Source organism: Palaemon carinicauda, chromosome 42, assembly GCF_036898095.1.
Source record: "Palaemon carinicauda isolate YSFRI2023 chromosome 42, ASM3689809v2, whole genome shotgun sequence".
Classification (NCBI taxonomy): Eukaryota; Metazoa; Arthropoda; class Malacostraca; order Decapoda; family Palaemonidae; genus Palaemon; species Palaemon carinicauda.
Genome location: NC_090766.1, coordinates 56,830,229 through 56,848,725, shown reverse-complemented (window position 1 = coordinate 56,848,725; position 18,497 = coordinate 56,830,229). Strand labels below are relative to the sequence as shown.

Below are 18,497 nucleotides of genomic sequence, written 5' to 3'. Positions count from 1 at the left end.
TCTAGCACCATTTCTAAGGCATAGATATTGCTGAATATACCAGAGAAAAAAAAAAAGATGCATGGAATGCCAGGAATAAACCTAGCTCGCTCACTCATTAGGTGTCGGTATTGAAAACTGGGGCGTAATTGAGCCACAATGAACCATCTAGCAGATTTTTCCAGATCGAAATTTAAAAAAAAAAAAAAAATGACTACATTGATGTGGCTAGCCCCAACTGGGGTAATGATACTGCAGTACAGTAACTGGTTAACTACTTTAAGAACACAACTAAACGCTAAAAAATTTTAAACTATTAGGCCAAATTTGGAAATAATTTGTATTTTTCCTAATTATACAAACCTTGATGTCTTTATATGAGAATATTACTTTGGCTAAGCTGAACTAGCCATGAGACCTTTATCAAGGTAAACAAACCCGCTGTTAATTAGCGTGTGGGGGGGGAGACCAGCCTCCCTGCTCTTACACTCACCTGTGATATAACATCAGTTTTGATTGCAGGCAGGACTTACAGGGGGATAAGTGATGGTAGGCCAGTATAAATAAAGAGCTCAAGGTTTGTATGGTTAGGAAAAAGACAAATTATTTCCTAATTTCTTATTCCGACATCTCCTACAAACCTTTTGCTCTTCATACGAATCTCACCATTTGGTGGGTAGAAGTCCTAACCAACTAGCTGTTAACTTGACCAGGGGTGTGATTGTGCTTTGCACAAGCTTACTAGAGGCACCTTGTTAACTCTCGCAAGTGAGCAAGAGCAGACGGCCTGGGCAATCGGTATGTGTGAAAGAACTAAGCATGATGACTTGACCAGGTAAGGATTCTTAGCATGATAAACGCTCCGCTTACTTAACCTAGACATTGCCCGACTCCCCTCACAGGGAGGACGAAGACATGAAAAAATATGTATCATATCGAATTACACAAGGGATACAGTTATTACCTGCAGACAGAGGCCACTTCCCAGAGCCCCAGAAGTGTTGTTCGCCAAGAAAGGGGAAGATAAAAGGAAAAAAATGCAAGTCCCTCTACACATTCATCCCAGACTAATCCCGGGCAATGTCTGCTCTCGCTTGTCCCATAAGGGAGCCGAGGCATCAAACAACACGTTGCGCAGTCACCACAGGATCTATGGAGAAGGTATTAAGGTTCCTGTAGGTTACATCTTGCAGATAGTCTACTATGAAGGTCATTTGACGCTTCTAAACACCCACCTGAAGAATCTGTACCACAGAGTATTGTAGTTCTTTTTGAATGCTAGGGATGTACTGATGCCCCTAACATCATGAGCTCTGGATTCAAGGCTCGGTTAAAAACCTAACGAATCCAAGAAGGACTGGTATTCTTGGCAACTCTCCTCGAGCCTGTCCGTATCCACCAACAAATTGTTGATGTGTGGCCAAGCTCCTGTGGTTCATTTAATGTAACTCCTCAGAGCCCTCAAAGGCAAAGTAACAGTTGATGTGGGTTATTGGTTACAGAACGGAGACTCTCAATCCAGAAGGGCCCAAATCAAGGATCTGCTACATCCAGATTTTTAGTCTTAGCAACAAACTCTGGGAAAAAGTTGTGTCACTTGCTCCCATCCCCTTGAATGGGCGATGTTGTAAAAGACTATGCAACTCACTCACTCTCTTAGCAGAGACCAGGCGAGAAGAAAGACCATTTTAAATGTCAAGTCACAGTCCGATGACTGATGCAGCGGCTTATATGGTGGTCCTTTCAGGGTTCGTAGTACACAAACTACTTTCCAAGGAGGTGGTCTGACTTCTAGCTGAGGGCAAGAGTAATTGAAACCCCATATGAGGAGATAAAATTCCACCGAGGAGGAAATGTTAACGCCTTTCAGTCTACATGTGAGGCTCAACACAGAGCGGTAGCCTTTCACTTTTGATACCAAGCAGTTTTTCTTCCTAGAGGTATAATAAGAACTCCGCTATCACTGGGATAGTAGCATCGAGAGGAGCAATAACCTTTCCCCAACACCAACCACAAAAGATTGACCACTTTGCCTGCTAGACGGTGGAAGATGACTCCCGGAGTTATTCAGAAATCCTTTTCACCACTACCAGTGATAAGCGTGAAGTCGTAGCGAAGCCACTGCCGTGTGGTAGATCTTTGGGAAGTGGAGAATGCTCCCTTGGCATCTTTGTCAGCAGATGTAGAAGGTCTGGAAACCATTCAGCATGGTCCCACATCAGAGCTATGAGGGTCATCATCAGATCTTGCAATAACATTACTTTGTTCAGCAGCCTTCTTACAAGGCAGAAGGGGGAGAACACGTAAAAGTCTAGATTGCCCCACTGATGTCAGAAGCCATCTTGCCAAAACGCTTGGGGATTGGATACTAGCAAACAGCTCACAGGAAGTTTCTGGTTTAGAGATGTTGCAAACAGGTCTATATATATAGTAAGTGAACCCCACAAAGTCAAGACTTTGTTAACTGTCTGATGATTCAATGACCACCTAGAGCCAACTATTCTAGTCTTCCTGCTCAGCCTGCCCACTAAAATGTTGTTCTTGCCCGGGATGAAACGGGCTCACAGGACTCCCAAGTTGTCTTCTGTCCACCTTACTTTTACGGCTAGATGGCTTAGCTGCAGTGAAAAGGTACTTCATTGCTTGTTTAAGTACGCCACTACCATGGTGTAATCACTCATCAACACCACGGAGTGTCCTGAAAAGAGATTTTGGAAGAGTTTGAGAGCCAGAAAGGCCACTCTCATTTCCAAGAGGTTTATGTGGAAATGCTGCTCGGACTCAGACCATAGTCCGGAGGCCGTGTGTTGCAAATTTAAGCACACACCCTTCTTTTGATCCATCTGTGAAGAGCACCAATTTTGAGGGAGGAGAGAGAATATCTATACCCCTGAGGAAGGTGGTGTCTAGCACCCATCAACTCACATTTCTCTTTGGCTCTGACCCCACCAAACCCTGACAGTTCGGCGGGTTGTAGTGCTGAGACCATGTACAAAGACGACCATTGGGTACCAGATGCTGCAAGGGCATCAGGTGTCCCAATAACTTGACCCATTGATGGGCTAGTAGTGTGACTCTGCTTTTGGACTTTGCCTGCTCGGGTGCCTATTAACATCGCAAGGTATACCTGTATCTGAGATGGTATCGGAGAGGAATTCTCTGAATTCATCATGACCCCAGATTGCGGAAAAATTAATTTAATCTGTCCCAGTGTAGGAGAAATAACTGCACCGAGTCTGCTAGAATCAGCTGATCATCCAAATAACGTAATAGAAGAATGCTGTTCTTGTGAGCCCAGGTTGACACTAAGGAGAAAACCTTCATGAATACCAGGGGGGCTGTGGACAGGCCGAAAGACAGCATCTTGAACTGGCATGTTCTTTTGTTCAGGACCAATCTTAGTTACTTCCTTGCAGATGGATGAATTGTGATCTGAAAGTACACATCTTTCAGATCCAGGTTTATCGTGAAGTCCTTACGTCTGACAGCCTGTCTAACAGTTTCTGCCATCTCCATTTTGAACGGAGTTCGTTACACGAACTTGTTCAAGGCTGAGGTCGATGACTGGTCCTCACACTTCAGACCCCTTTTCTACAAGAAAGAGTCGACAGTAAAAGTCTGGATACCAGTCTATGATCACCTGGAGAGTGACCTTCTATAGCATGGTCTGAACTTCAGCCTAAAAGGCCTGTCCTTTAGCGGATCCCCTCGCATAGGAACATGACATTACTGACGTCAAATCAATAGATGGATAGAGAGTGAACGGGACGTGGTAGCCGTGCGGAGGACAGACCAATCAATGCTTGGCCCCAAGCATCATCCACCTTTTCCACTTGCTCAGCAGGCATCCTCCCACCGGTGGACATGCAGGAGGAATGACACCCCCTATCCCCGGAGTGACCACGTCTGCAATTTGTTCCTCCTTTGACTCTTCTGCCTTGAAATCCTTCCTGTTAAAAAGGCTTCTTGGGGCCTTGTATCTTAGAAACTGGTTGCTTGAGGGTATTAGAGCCTCTTTTATATGACCCTGGCAATTTACAGAGGCAATCTCTGGGTAGATGGTGCCAAGGACTAAGGGTGTGATACCATCACCCTTTGGAGAGGGGAGTCATGACTCACCTTCCTCCAGGGCTTTGCAACAGTGTTAATGTCCTCCACGTTAATGAAGGCGAGACCCTCCATCGTCGAGTTGCAAAGCTTGAGCACTTCCCTTCTTGGCACCTGCATTTGAAATCTTGAAACAACGGAGTTGAGCCATTTCAAAATCCAGTTAGACCACTGGTTGACAATGTGGCGAGTTAAAATCTCCATTGTCCTAGTACCGGAAAGCAAAAAGGTTATCATTGCTTCCCTTCTCTACTCAGTGGAGAAACCTTCATTACAGAAGAGATATCTGACCAAGCCAAGGCAATACAGCCAGCCCTCCATATTCGTGGGTTCTTTCTTCGCTCTTTCGCAACACACAGAACAGTATAACCTATTAAATAAAAAATTATATATTCGCAGGTTTGCGAGAAATACTCTCGGGTGAAAATTTCAAACAGACCGCACTCCTTTGCACCACAACACGGCATCAGTTTTGTATTGTCTTATCGCGTGTGCATCTTCCACTTCGGTCCTTTATGAGCAAAATTACAATTTGCTGTAAAAACATGATGTATTTGTACACAATAGTACATACAGTACTCCTATACAGTGTTTACATTTACCGGGTAATGTACTGTAGATGTGGTCTTTGTATAATTTGTACACTTAATTAATCTTACACACAGTATCACTGTATACATATTGTCCAGTAGAGTATTACAGTAATGTATAGTATTGTTTATTTACTATGCTGTATAATATTGTACAGTACATATATCACTACCGTACTCAACAATATGTAAACGTAGGGTACGTGTGCAATGAGTTGTCAAACAGCGAGTCTGAACAAAAACGGCGAATATACTGTAGTGATAGTACTGTACATATTACAGTAATACTGAATACACTACAGTGTCAGCAAAGTGTTTTATTAAATAGAAACAAGTGTGTTTTGTTGTTATAAGTGCTCCGATGACAACTGTAGTGTTACTTACTGTACTGTACCGTGGCTTTACCATGTACAGTACGTAGTGTACACATGTGCATATGTACTGTACATTTACTGAAAATTGTTCATTTACTTACACAATACTTATACTGTGATAGACACCAAGTAAAAACAATATTCAGCAATACTGTACTCAGTGTGTTAGTCGACCGCACATAGGCAATGGGCAGTGAGTTGGTAGGGTTAGGAGTTATCCCAGCCTAGGGCAGCATGTATTTGCGTATTCTCGGTCTTCGGCCCTATCTCTGTTACCTAACGCCCCCAAATAAGGAAGGCTGACCGTAGTCTAACCATGAGGAGGCTTGCAAAGTGCACTTTGTAACCAGCTCCATGTTTGTGGTTTCTGCCGCAGAGAAAATCATCGGCAAACATTCCAGCTTTTCGAGGGCGATATTGTTTGTCAATACCAGTATTGCTGGATCCAATGCCATACGAGACAGATCATCATCTATTATCTCGTAATCCCTCCTCTGTTGTAGTTACCCCAGGGGAAGCTAACAAGCCGAGTTCCTTCCCTGAGGGATTAGGACACTCCTGCCACTTGGGCAAAAGACCTTTTCTTGGCCCCTAAGACCTCCCACCCTATACCAAGGCAGGGCTACCCTAGTCTTAATGAGTCTCTCAGTCTAATAAAGGTGGTCCAGAAATGTTATTTTCATTACAAAATAAATTTTTGAACATACTTACCTTGTAGTTATATATATAGCTTACGTCCCTGACGTCACGGCAGAAAATTCCAAACTCACGCCAATCACCGATTGGATAGCCAGGTGTACCACCTGTGCGCCCCTAGCGAGGTACCTTGGAACCATTCCATGATTCCTCATATCTTCCATGCCTCTAGTCTCTAGAGGGGAGGAGGGTGGGAATTTAATTATATATAACTACCAGGAAAGTATGTTCAAAAATTTATTTCTTGCTCTTGCTGCCTCCTTCGAAAAGCCTCTAGCTCTTGTGAGTTTTTCGATAGTCTGAAGGCAGTTAGCTGAAGATTTTGGAGACTTTGATGGTGCCTTTCCAAGTGGGGTTGTTTGAGTAAATCTACTCTTAATGGAAGGCTTCTTGGAGTGTCCACCATCCATTCCAGTACCTCTGTGAACCATTTTCTTGAGGGTCAAAAGGGGGCTGCTAGAGTCATTCTGGTCCCTTCGCTTGACACAAACTTTTGTAACACCTTGTAAAGGATCTTGAAAGGTGGAAAACCTTCACGTCTAGATTGGACCAATCTAGCAGGAACGCGTCCGTGTGTACTGCCTCGAGATCTGGCACTGGGGAGCAATGCGTCTCTAGCCTCTTTGTCTTTGAGGTCGCGAAAAGGTCTATGCAAGGGCGACCCCAAAGTCGCCACACTCTCTTGCAAACTTCCAGATGGAGTGTCCACTCTGTGGGTAGGACTTGACCTCTCCTGATGAGGTTGTCTGCCATCATGTTCTTCTCCCATTGGACAAACCTTGTAATCAGAACTACATTTCATTCCTTTGCCCAGATGAGGAGATTCCTCGCCGTCTCGTAAGGGGAAATCGAGTTGGTTCTCCCTTGCTTAGCAATGCAAGCCTATGCTGTGGTGTTATTGGCATTGACCTGCACCACCTTGTTCAGAACTGACCCTTCAAAGCTTCTTAGGGCCAACAGGACTGCTAATAATTCCTTTTGGTTTATGTGGAAGTTCTTTTGAACCTCTGTCCACAACCCCGAAACTTCCAACTTGCCAAGTGTTGCTCCCCACCCTGAGTCCGAGGCGTCAGAACACACCACAAGGTCTGGGTTTTTCTGTTCTAAGGGGTAATCTTCTTGAAACTTGACTGGATCGTTCCACCACTGAAGGCAACTTCTTATGGACTGAGATACACATCGTCTCTAAATCCTTCTTCCTGTTCCAGCGATAATTGAGGTGGAATTGGAGAGGTCAAAGATTCAGTCTTCCTAGAGGGACAAACTGTTCCAACAAGGAGAGGGTTCCCAACAGGCTCATCCACTTCCTCGCAGAAAACTTCTGCTCTTTTAGAAGTGATTGCACTTTCAAGATGGCTTGTTCCGTCCTTAAGGGAGATGGAAAAGCCCGAAATACTCGACTCCGAATCACCATCCCCAAATAGAGTATCTCTTGTGATGGTGTCAGACGAGATTTGTCAAGACCCAATTCTTCTGTTAAATTCAATGTAATCTGAAGATCCTTCAGGCAGTGATCGTAAGAGCGAGCTCTGAGAAGCCAATCGTTTAGGTACAGGGAGGCTCTGATGCCTCTTGAGTGGAGAATCCTTGTTACATTGAGCATAAGTTGCGTAAAAATTTGAGGGGCGGTGTTGAGGCCGAAACACAGGGCTCGAAACCGAAACACTTCCCCTTGAATACGAACCTCAGATAATGCTTGAAGCTCGGATGAATGGGGACGTGAAAATAAGCGTCCTGGGGGTCAAATGAGACCATCCAGTTGCCCTTTCTTACTGCTGCAAGAACTGACTTCGAAGTCTCCATAGAGAACTTCGTCTTTTGGACAAATGTGTTGAGAACACTTATGTCCAGGACTGGACGCCACCCCCCCCCACCTCGACATCGCGTCCTGCTTGGCGCTCGACGCTGTATATCACTTGACGCTCGACGTCCTGCCTGGCTGCTCGCCGCTCGACGTCGCATCCTGGAGGACGCTCGATCTCCAGTCTCGCTGGACATTCGACGTCCTGAATTGTAGGAAACTCGACGTCACAACTAGTAGGACGCTCAACGTCACGCTTTGCTGGACGATCTAGAACACGTCCTGTAGTACGCTCAACGCTACGTAAAGAAGGAAGCTCGACGCCTCGCTCTGGAGGACGCTCGACATCGTGTCTTGCTGAACGTTCGAAAGCACTTCCTGCAAGGCGTTCACCATCACTACTATTAGGACATTCGGCGCCTCGTTTTGTAGGACGCTCGACTTCACGAATGGCTGACGGCTGGCTGCTTGACGCCTGGCGTCACGTTTGCGTTCGGGTTCAAGATTATGCCCACTTTCCTTATAAGGAACAGTTTTAGGACATTTAACGGGGGGAGACGTCCAAACGTTCGTCTTCAAGTGTCTCATGACTCACCGCCTTGCACCGCTTGGCGTCCAGAAAGGAAGCTTCCTGACGCTCAGGATCTAGGCACGCTACCCTTTTACTGTCTGTAGCTTGGTAGCTTTGCATAAATGACGAAATTCTTTGTTGCACCTCTTGCAGCATATTATGATTCGGGTCAACTTGTGATACAGGTGACGCCACGTCAATCACAGGTTCGCTCTCCACGCCGCTCAAAGAACGCTCAGAGCGTCCTGAGGGCGATAACCAATCTGATGGTGGAGGAGGAGCATGAACCGAGGTCATGCTCGGTTCAGACAACTGCCCAACAACTGGACGATTCTTTACAGAATCCAACGTCCTAGCAGGACGTTTGGCAGGCGAGCTCTCTTCGGCGGAAGGAAAACGCTCTGGACTGCTCCAATGGCTACAACCAGGAACTTGTGGTGTCCTGGTAGGACGTTGGTTGACATTATCCAATTTCCTCTTAAGGAGTCTGGACGCTTGACGCCAGCCTCTTTTAGGAACCGCGTCATCCGAGGATGAAGAAAACACCTTAACCTCACCTTTCCTATGGTGAGGGCGAACGTCCTGGGAAGCATCAACAGGAACGCTCGAGGGGACATCTGCTCGAGAGCTAAAGCCTCTCGTTTCCTTTCATCGTTTGACATTCCTTCTCCTAGGGGTTGGGGAGCTTGGAAGAGGTCTAAGACTATGAGAACGACAAGCCCGAGCAGGCGCACCCTCCACTGCACTAAACACGTTCACTGCACTTCTATCACTGTCACTTTTTAGCTGCTTCACGTCGGACATTAATTGCGTCCTGTCCGCAGCGATAGATTCAACCTTCGCGCCCAACGCTCGAATAGCCAACATCATATCTTTAAGCATAGGCTCATTAGCAGTAACCGTAGTGGGATCAGAAACTACCACTACAGGGCAAGGAATAGGTTCGGGGACATGGGAAGAGCGAGAAGAACTACGCCTCAAGTTATCTCTTTCTAATTTACGCGTATAGCGATCAAACTCTAGCCACTCATGCTCAGATAATAGAATGCATTCGTCACACCTATTATCCAACTCACATACCTTATCTCTGCATTTAACGCAGAGCGAATGTGGATCAATTGAGGCCTTAGCCAAACGGGTCTTACACCCACTCACACACTAAAAGTTAAAGGGGGGTGGCCATTTTGAAAAATTTGTGAGAGATTACCAAGCAAGGATCAAAATATCAAAATCCAAACATAAATCAAGAGTTTCCAATAGCAAATCCAAACAAGCGAGAGTCAAAACCAAATTATTGTACATCACCAAAGAAACAGCAATAATATCAGGTAATTAGCGAGGAGAATATCCAACGATGTTGCCGCTAGCTGCGGCAGGGAAGATATAAGGAATCATGGAATGGTTCCAAGGTACCTCGCTAGGGGCGCACAGGTGGTACACTTGGCTATCCAATCGGCGATTGGCGCGAGTTTTGAATTTTCTGCCGTGACGTCAGGGACGTAAGCAATATATATAACTACCAGGTAAGTCTCAAGTTTAAAACAGTGTCCTTTCCCCCAAGGGGTTACCTAAGCAGGGTCACCCAAGGAATTTATTTTCCTTATGCAGGTTGACACCTGCTTATGACATAATTCATCACCTGCTCCAGAGGGGAGATCTTAAGACTGGCTGGCATTGGTAAATCAATTGACTGATCAAAACCATCATCCATTTGGCCATCCACTCCTGAGCCCACACCAATAAGAGATAGAGGTGGGTCAAGATTGTCAGGTACGTCCCTAGCAGGGGCTCGAGACCTGGGAAGGAGACTGCACTCCTGTCTAGCTGAGGCAGGCAACAAACCAAGAACGTCCTTCCCCAGATCTGGAACCTCGAGTCTTGAGACCCAATGCTTGAGATGAAACTTTGTGTCCTTCCTCTCTATGGGTTGGACTGAAAAGGCTGCAAGGAGTGATGTTAACTCCTTTCTTGTGTCCTCCGTTGGTCGCGATACCTTTGGAGGTACAGAGGAACTGGCAGCTAACTCCGAGGGAAGAGTGGAAGGTTCGATGTGGACAAAGTCTATCGGCTAAAGTCAACAGCTGTCCACAAATGAGATCTCTCTCAGAGATCTCAAGCCCCTGCTAGTTCTCGAATGCAAAGTGTCCTGTGTCCTCTGGGGAAGGCTTGATTGCCGTTGCGCTCTTCTTTTCATATTACTGTACAGGGATTGACTGGTATTATTATTATTATAATTATTATTATTATCATTATTATTATAAGCTAAACTACAACCCTAGTTGGAAAAGCAAGATGCTAAAGCCCAAGGGCTACAACAGGGAAAAATAGCCCAGTGAGGAATGGAAATAAACAAACTACAATAGAAGTAAAAAAATACAAATAAAATACTTTAAGAACAGTAACAACATTAAATTAAATCTTTTACATATAAATTATGAAATCTTCAAAACAAACAAAAGGATGAGAAATAAGATAGAACAGCATGCCTGAGTGTACCCTCAAGCAAGAGAACACCTAACCCAAGACAGTGGAAGGCCATGTTCAGAGACTATGGCACTATCAAAGACTAGAGAACAATGGTTTGATTTTGGAGAGTCCTCCTAGAAGACCTGCTTACAATAGCTCAAGTCTCTCATCAACCCTTACGAAGAGGAAAGTAGCCACTAGTTGTTCCAAGGAACTCTGAGGTCTTGAGTGGGATACATGGAGTACCTGGAACAGGTACAGTACTGCATGTGAGTGGGGCTGGTACGAAGACCCCTACTTAAAGTAACTCCCAAAAACAAAGAGGTTTCTTTCGCATATGAAGGAACACCTGCTGAGGTACTGTAAGAGTGGGCGTGCTGGTCTCTTGTTCTGGGTAAACCTCGAAAAGGACGAACACGATCAGGTGTCCGATCGTGTTCACTAGTGAGACCCAGTCTGCGCAAAGGCGAGCGTATACCCATCACCGAAGTGGTGTGTGCGGGCGAGCGTGTACAAACTACCATACAAGTAAACGCTTGTAAGCAGGTGCTCGTGGGCAAGGTACCAAAGTAGTTGGATTAACAGTACACATGCACTACCAAGGTAGTACGAGTAGGTGATAGGTGATCATGGGTGAGTTATAACCTGAGTAGGTGCGCGCGCTACCGAAGTAGCGTCAGATCAAGAATGTGCAAGTGCTGCCGAAGCAGTGCGAGACAGGAATCCGCTCTTCCGCCCACCTCGCTAATGCTCGGTGGTTGGGTGTGGAACACTTCACATGATTCTCTCGCTAACTTAGGGTCTACTTGCCTGCATTCCTGAGGAACATGAAACCCAGAATAATCATTCACCAGCACTCCTGTAGGAGGTTGACAAGCTGCCGTATGCACCCTACAGGAAGAGATGCAAGCTTGTATAGTGGCAAGCAAGGCAAGGTTATTTTTCCCATTTGTGGCAAACAGAAGGAGAAGCAGCCCTAGGTGCAGGACCCAAACGACCTGGCCTCACACGAAGCCAAGCATCTTATTATGTACTATGTACACAACGGCAAGGGGTGAGAACTACATCCTGGAACGAGACCTGGAAGTATCCAATACTAGTTTCCTCACCCCAAGAGGGAGAGACCCCATGGGTGAGGAGGCCCTCACTTGCAAACGAGGTACTCAACACCAGGCGGCGAAGCTCTGGGCTTCATGCACTGTGGGACCTCTGTCTGAGAGTACGTAGGGCAATCGGCAAGCTTAGAAGACTGATGGTAGTCAGCTTCTGGGTTTGCCTCAAAAGGCTCGCCCATCTGGTCACTCTGATGAGCGCCAGGGTGCAGCTGCTCTTGTTCATACTCCGAAGCTGCATGGATGATGGGTGCTAGAGCAGAAGCAGGAGGTGCTGCAACTGGAGACACGAAAGGCATTGAAGGATCATCCGCCTCAGAGTCTCGGAGGTGCATACCGAGGTCAACCCCTGGGGAGGCAGATGTGCGCTCCCACTGAAGGCGATGTGTGCTCCCACTGAGGGACCTTGAACAGTCGTTCCTTCATGGGAGAAACCGAGATTCCCAAAGAAGACCAGAGCTGACTCAGAGTTGGTAGACAGACTTCCTTATTGCCGAGGGCGCTGCCGCTTCGCTAGGGGAAGCGACAGGGTACTCAGCAGCAGAGAGTTGTCCGAGAGTCAATTGGCCACCACTCTTACTCGATCTTCTTCCAGACGAAATTGAACAAGCTGTCAACGAAAGGAACGAGAAGCTTGAGTAAGAGGTTGAGATGTCTTCGACTTCAAGGAAGACCCCAGAAGTGAAGAATTCCTTTTGAACTTCTCCTACTGGTGCCTACCGAACTGCACTCACTGGGAGGATGGCCACTCCCTACAAGGTCACCCTTGCGTAAAGAAAGGCCCTCCACGCCCGGACAAATCCGCATCACAGTTAAGCCTCGTTATTTGCGATAGTTAGATTATAGCCACAGGCGCGATAAGCAAATTTCCGCGAATACTACATCGAATAATCGAGAGAGAGAGAGAATCAGCTGTTGAAAAGTAATTGAATGCACAGTTTTTGTTTATTTATTTAAAATAAACAATTATTATCGAGATATTTAAGTTCTTAGTTTATAAAATAAGCTGTATTTCTGTTCAATAAAGTATAGATAACAAACTGCGCAAGAAACAACACATAAGAAGTTGAGTCATACTTCGTGTAGCGGCGTAGGCTATGAGTCTTGAACGAAAACACAGAATATTTACGGTAAGTACAGTTTAGCTGTACTGTAGTATTATTACTGTACATATATTACAGTAATATGCAGTACAGTATCAATGAGTATTAGGTTAAAGTACAGTATTACTAGATAGGAACAGCTTTTGTTATACAGAACAGTAAGGGAATGACGACGACTCGGTAAACTTTACCTTAGCACAATACTATACTGTAACCTTACTGTGTCCAGTATGTAGTGTACATGTGTGCAAATGTACTGTACACTGTACATATGATTATAAACTGTTGTAGAAACCAAATTAAAACAATATTAAGCAGTATTTACTGTGTAAAACATCAGCACTGGCATCCGCTCATGGCAAGGGGCAGTGACTTTTTAAAAGTTAGCCCACCCTAATGTAGTATTTACTTGCAAAAATTTGCTTAACGCGCCTGTGTCTGAAACCTAACTATTGCGAATAACGAGGCTTAACTGTAATAACACAAATGCTAAAACCTAATCTATGAATGTGTAGAATTTGTACGCTAAAGATTTGGGAAATTCAAGTCAGGTATAAGAATGAGTTCAGTTTTGGCAGTTGAGAGAGAGAGAGAGAGAGAGAGAGAGAGAGAGAGAGAGAGAGAGAGAGAGAGAGAGAGAGAGAGAGAGAGAGAGAGAGAGAGTTTCTTTCACAAGATACATTTTTGTGTGGTCCAGAGCAAGGGTAAAAAAGAAAAATTATAGGGGAATAGGGGGTAAGGGGTTGGACATTTCCAATCAGAGTTTAGGAAGGACACTGCTTTGGGTTAAGTTAAGATTCACACTAAATTCTGTGCCTTGAGTTAGGTTAGGATTACACTAAATTAAACACCATAAACTTTTTATGGCAATTTACCCTTTGTTCCCAACTTATCTCTATATCATTAATCTCCTCTATTTTCTGTGATTTCTAAAAAAAAAAAAAAAAAAAAATGCATACTGTATGGTCATAATTCTTTTCTTACTGATTTAAGTGTTTTTTCCTAATATTTCTTATACTTTGCACTCATATTTTCCCGATCTTGATACTCTTATTGAGGTGCAAAAAAATCTTAACTGTAATGAACACGAAACTATATGAAAGATGGTCCATTTCCTGCTATTGCCTACTTATCTTAAAATAATGTAATCAGAATACTGCAAGTGCTCCCTAATATGGCACTTTTAAGGGAACTTTACCGTTAGCCTGAAGATGACTGTACAACCTCTTCGATCATCGTAGTTTACCCCATATAAGACATTTTTCCCAATAATGACAAATAGCATAAAAAGTATCACTTGCCTAAATATGTTGCTTTTATAAGCAACCATAAAGCAATCAACATAACCTACAACACTGGAAATCTCTTTCTCTTTCAATAAAAAGATACTATAGCAAATTACTTTTGAGGAAGAGGTACTGTTAACTGCTTAAATTAGCTGTGCAAGGACACCAATGAATACATCATAACCTAACGTAACTCAACCTAACCTTTCTTAGGATGCTGAATTCTTCCTTGACTGAGAGGACTTGGCCCCTACTGAACACACCCTTTCCGTAACCCAGCACACACAAGAATATCACTAAGAACTTGTGTTGGTAATTTATTACCATAAATGCTGAAACATTTTGCGACAACTGGCTCGCCTATTAAAAAAAGTTTCATGGAACAAAATTTGTTTATCTAAGAGAGTTATGTGGACTGGGAAGGGATGAGTATAATTTGGAGAATTTTGCTGATTTACTCAAGAAATATAAATTACTCATGTTTATTTATGTCACGGACAAATCATGGTCAAGAAGTTACTTCCACCATTACATAACGTAGGCAAGTTCTATTGTGCATAATATATTTCCTTAGCTAAGGTCAAGACACTTTAAAAGCATTTCAGGTGATCTTTACCAGATCAGTCTTGGAATTCCCCTTTCAAAGACATTTCTTACTGGAGATACGAAAACTTTCAAAAATACTTTAAAACTTTCTTTGTTCCAAGAAATTTTTCTAGTTGGCGACCCGTTTGTCTCATACGGAACATGCATCAATGTTAGGATTATACCGAACAGGTGATATTCTTATGTCATGGGTTAGGGAATGGAGCTGTGAAGTGGGATCAAAGCCCTCCCAGTCAAGGAAGGTCACAGCTCCTAAGATAGGTTAGGGTACATTATGTTCCTTACATTTTATATATAACAGACAGACCTGTGGTTCTTGACGTATTATCAGCTTTCAGTTAACTAAAAAAGGCTGCACAATTATTTTAAGTTTATATTTTTTCAAAAAATTACTAATGTATTAATTACCAAAAATCTACCACACTACAGTACAGCAATATCTCTACCTCCATAACTTTTTAAGAGATAAAAATTTATTGCTCCATGTCATTATTCAAATCAAGCGAGCCCTTTCACCGACAGGGCCAGTGGAGCTATTATACAATTTCCCTTTCATTCTTTATCCTCAACCAAAATATCGAATCCAGAAACTAAACTTAAACTATATTTATCAACCAACTTGATATTCTGATATCAACAATTATTTCAACCATGATATTTATCGTCTATGTCTGCTGTTTGACTGTTATGACGTGCATAACTACAGTGAACCCTCGCTACTTCGCGGTTCGACCATCGCGGATTCACCACTTCGCGGATTTTTTTTCATAACCCATGTCTATACATATATTGCGGATTTTCCGGAAATATCGAAAATACCGCAATGTGACCGATGGTGCGAGATTGGAGAAAGTAAGGAAAATTGAATCATGATTGATTTTCAATATAAATGAAACTTTGAGGAGCAACAAAGATATCATTTGTTAGAGAGATAGAGAGAGGTAAGGAATGGGAGGTAGTGAAAAGTAGCCCACACACACACACACAGAGAGAGAGAGAGAGAGAGAGAGAGAGAGAGAGAGAGAGAGAGAGAGAGAGAGAGAGAGAGAGAGAGAGAGGGGGGGGGTTTAAATGTAATAAACAAAAAAATTTGATAGGTTATAACACATTGGTGCTTATGTAATATCAACTGTATACTGTAGACGGTTTGAATAAGTTAAGAAATGGTATAAATGATACTTTGTTAGTGTATTCGTACACACTCAAGAGCGGCAGCTAGATGACAGCTGATCTAATCACAGCCAAAAGTAAAAAAAAAAAAAAAAGTCAACAATACTCGATTTTTAAAACACACCCGAAATTTAAAAACAAAAGTACACGCTTTCTTAATGTGCAATTAACTATTTAAAGAGTGGCAATTTTCTAGAATAAAATGATATTTCCCAAAAAATAGTGGTTTGCTGATGAAATCGGATGCCCTATTTTTGGCTATGATTGAAATGGATGTAGACTCGGCCTAATTATTTCATTTCGTATTTAATTGACACTAAGAAAACTAATTTTAGTTTCTTCATCTAAATGTAAGTATTGTATAACACGAAGAGAGAGAGAGAGAGAGAGAGAGAGAGAGAGAGAGAGAGAGAGAGAGAGAGAGAGAGAGAGAGAGAGAGAGAGAGAATGAATCAGCTGTTGTAATCAAATGGCGTGTTTTTGTTTCGTGAGAATTTCATCGCCACGACTTTAACAACAATATACTGTACTGAACTTTACAGTATTATACAGACTACTGTAATATGATAAAGTAAAATATTTGTAATCTATTTTATATGAAATGGGGCTATTTTTGTTTTGTTTAAAATTTACATTTACGTATGTAAAACAACTCTCTCTCTCTCTCTCTCTCTCTCTCTCTCTCTCTCTCTCTCTCTCTCTCTCTCTCTCTCTCTCGTAGATTGTTTTCCTGCTTTGCTACGTATGTATGATTTTATATAGATACGGTAAATAATATTTGTAATAACATATTTTATAAAAGCTTTTACTGTAATATCATTATTTATCACTTTCATCATGCGGGTTAAATTCCTTAGTTTGTTTACTGAGCGTACTTTATGACGCCGTCGTTTCAGGCGGCGTCATAAAGAAAAAAATTTCATTTGGAAGTCCTAAGAAAAATTAAGTAAAATATTAGTAATAACCAAATCAACATACTGTACTGAATAATCAATATAATTGATGCAAAAACTAACCTATAAACAGATGTGTAAATGCGTTTGTTTCTTCATTAGGATAAGAGATAAACGTAAACAAAACATTGGTTGCCATTTTTTATCGTGCTTTTTAGCGTGTTTAGGAAACGCATGATATAAAGTCGCCTTTAATATTTGTGCTTGTTTTAGTTTAGGGTACTGTATTACATGCATTAAGTGTTCTGTACATTAAAGGGTAGTTTGTTAACAGTACTACGTACAAGGGAAGGTTTTAAAAGTCTGAATATACATGTTAAATAAATAGGTAAATATGGTGTTACTACTTCGCGGATTTTCACCTATCGCGGCCGCGTCTGGAACCTATCTACCGCGATAAACGAGGGTTCACTGTATACTAAATATTTACTCCATACCTATGGTAAACTGTAATGATATTACACCACATAGTAACCAATTAAGCAACACACAAGGGTTTTTTTTTTGGTATAATTATATATAATTGATAATCCTTTGTGAGACATGAGGTGTTCCTCGTGTACGTTCAAGTATCTTGAACAACCTTCATAATAAAAAACCTGTACAACATTGTTCAAGTTATAAAGACATTAAACGCACATGAAATTATACTTGTAAAAAACATTTTCACTGGGGAAACGAGCATAGGCACACGACCTAAACTAAGGCTCCCCACCTAACCTAACCTAAGGTTCCTCTCTAACCTAAGTTAAGATGCCTTATCGTTACTTGATGGGGCAGGCAGAGTGTATGCCCATTATGAACCCCCCACAGGGCAGTGGGTAGAATTGAATAAGTAACCAATAACCCTTTAGGATAAAATAAAAAGCATTCTTGGTGTTTTTAGGTGTTTTAAACTATTCCGATAACCAAGTCAAACACTTTCATTTTTCAAGTGATAAAGGCATCTTCTAACTAATGTTGAACTCTTATGTACCAACAGCCCTTTTCTTAAGCTCAGCTTTGGAATAAAGCTAAGCTATCTAATCAATGCCTACACCTCGACATTAGGTCTAGGCCCAACCCAACCAAAGACAAACTGTCACAAACATAGGCCTAGGTTCCCACTAGCCTCCCAGGTAGTAAAGGTTTCCTACAGATATACTTCTGCCACGATAAACAGCAAGATCAACATTAATTCAATATAACGGGTGGCAATGCTAGAATATTAATCAACATATGGTTTAATCTGGGCGGTTTCCCACCGTTGGGCTACGACCTTTTTAAACTGGCTAAGGTTGGCGCGGAGAACATTAGCTACAGCCATAACAGCTGCTAATTCTTCAGAAAATAAACTATAAAGATGAAAACTGATAAAAAATAAAACCACTTCATCTAATCATCATTCATAACTCATTAAAATTAAGGTTAAAATAGTCTGGTCTACAATCAGCTGATTGCAACAGGTGAAGGTGCCAATGTAAACAAGGGTGTTTACGACGTTTTCCGTTGAGTAATGTGCCATAAATCTTACCTTTACAAGCAGGATTCGTCAAAAAATTCTTGAAGTGTTTCACTAATTCATGATTCGTAACTCTACCATCCCGAGAAATCATATAATCCCTCACAGACTCAAGAGTAAACTCTTCCACGGGGGTTGCCATTATTGTTTTGACACAACAACAAATGAGAACAGTTATGCGC

The 18,497-nt window shown here is 42.6% G+C and overlaps 1 protein-coding gene across 1 annotated transcript in view; it reads right to left on the bottom strand.

Moving 5' to 3' along the window:
- The window catches only part of LOC137633173 (uncharacterized), a 71,388-nt gene that overhangs the window by 52,738 nt on the left and 153 nt on the right, over window positions 1-18,497 (bottom strand). The window contains exon 1 of the mRNA XM_068365330.1: window positions 18,328-18,497. This exon is cut by the window's right edge and continues 153 nt beyond it. Within this exon, the coding sequence (XP_068221431.1) occupies window positions 18,328-18,457 (130 nt within the window). The 5' untranslated portion in view covers window positions 18,458-18,497. The remainder of the gene's footprint in view (window positions 1-18,327) is intronic.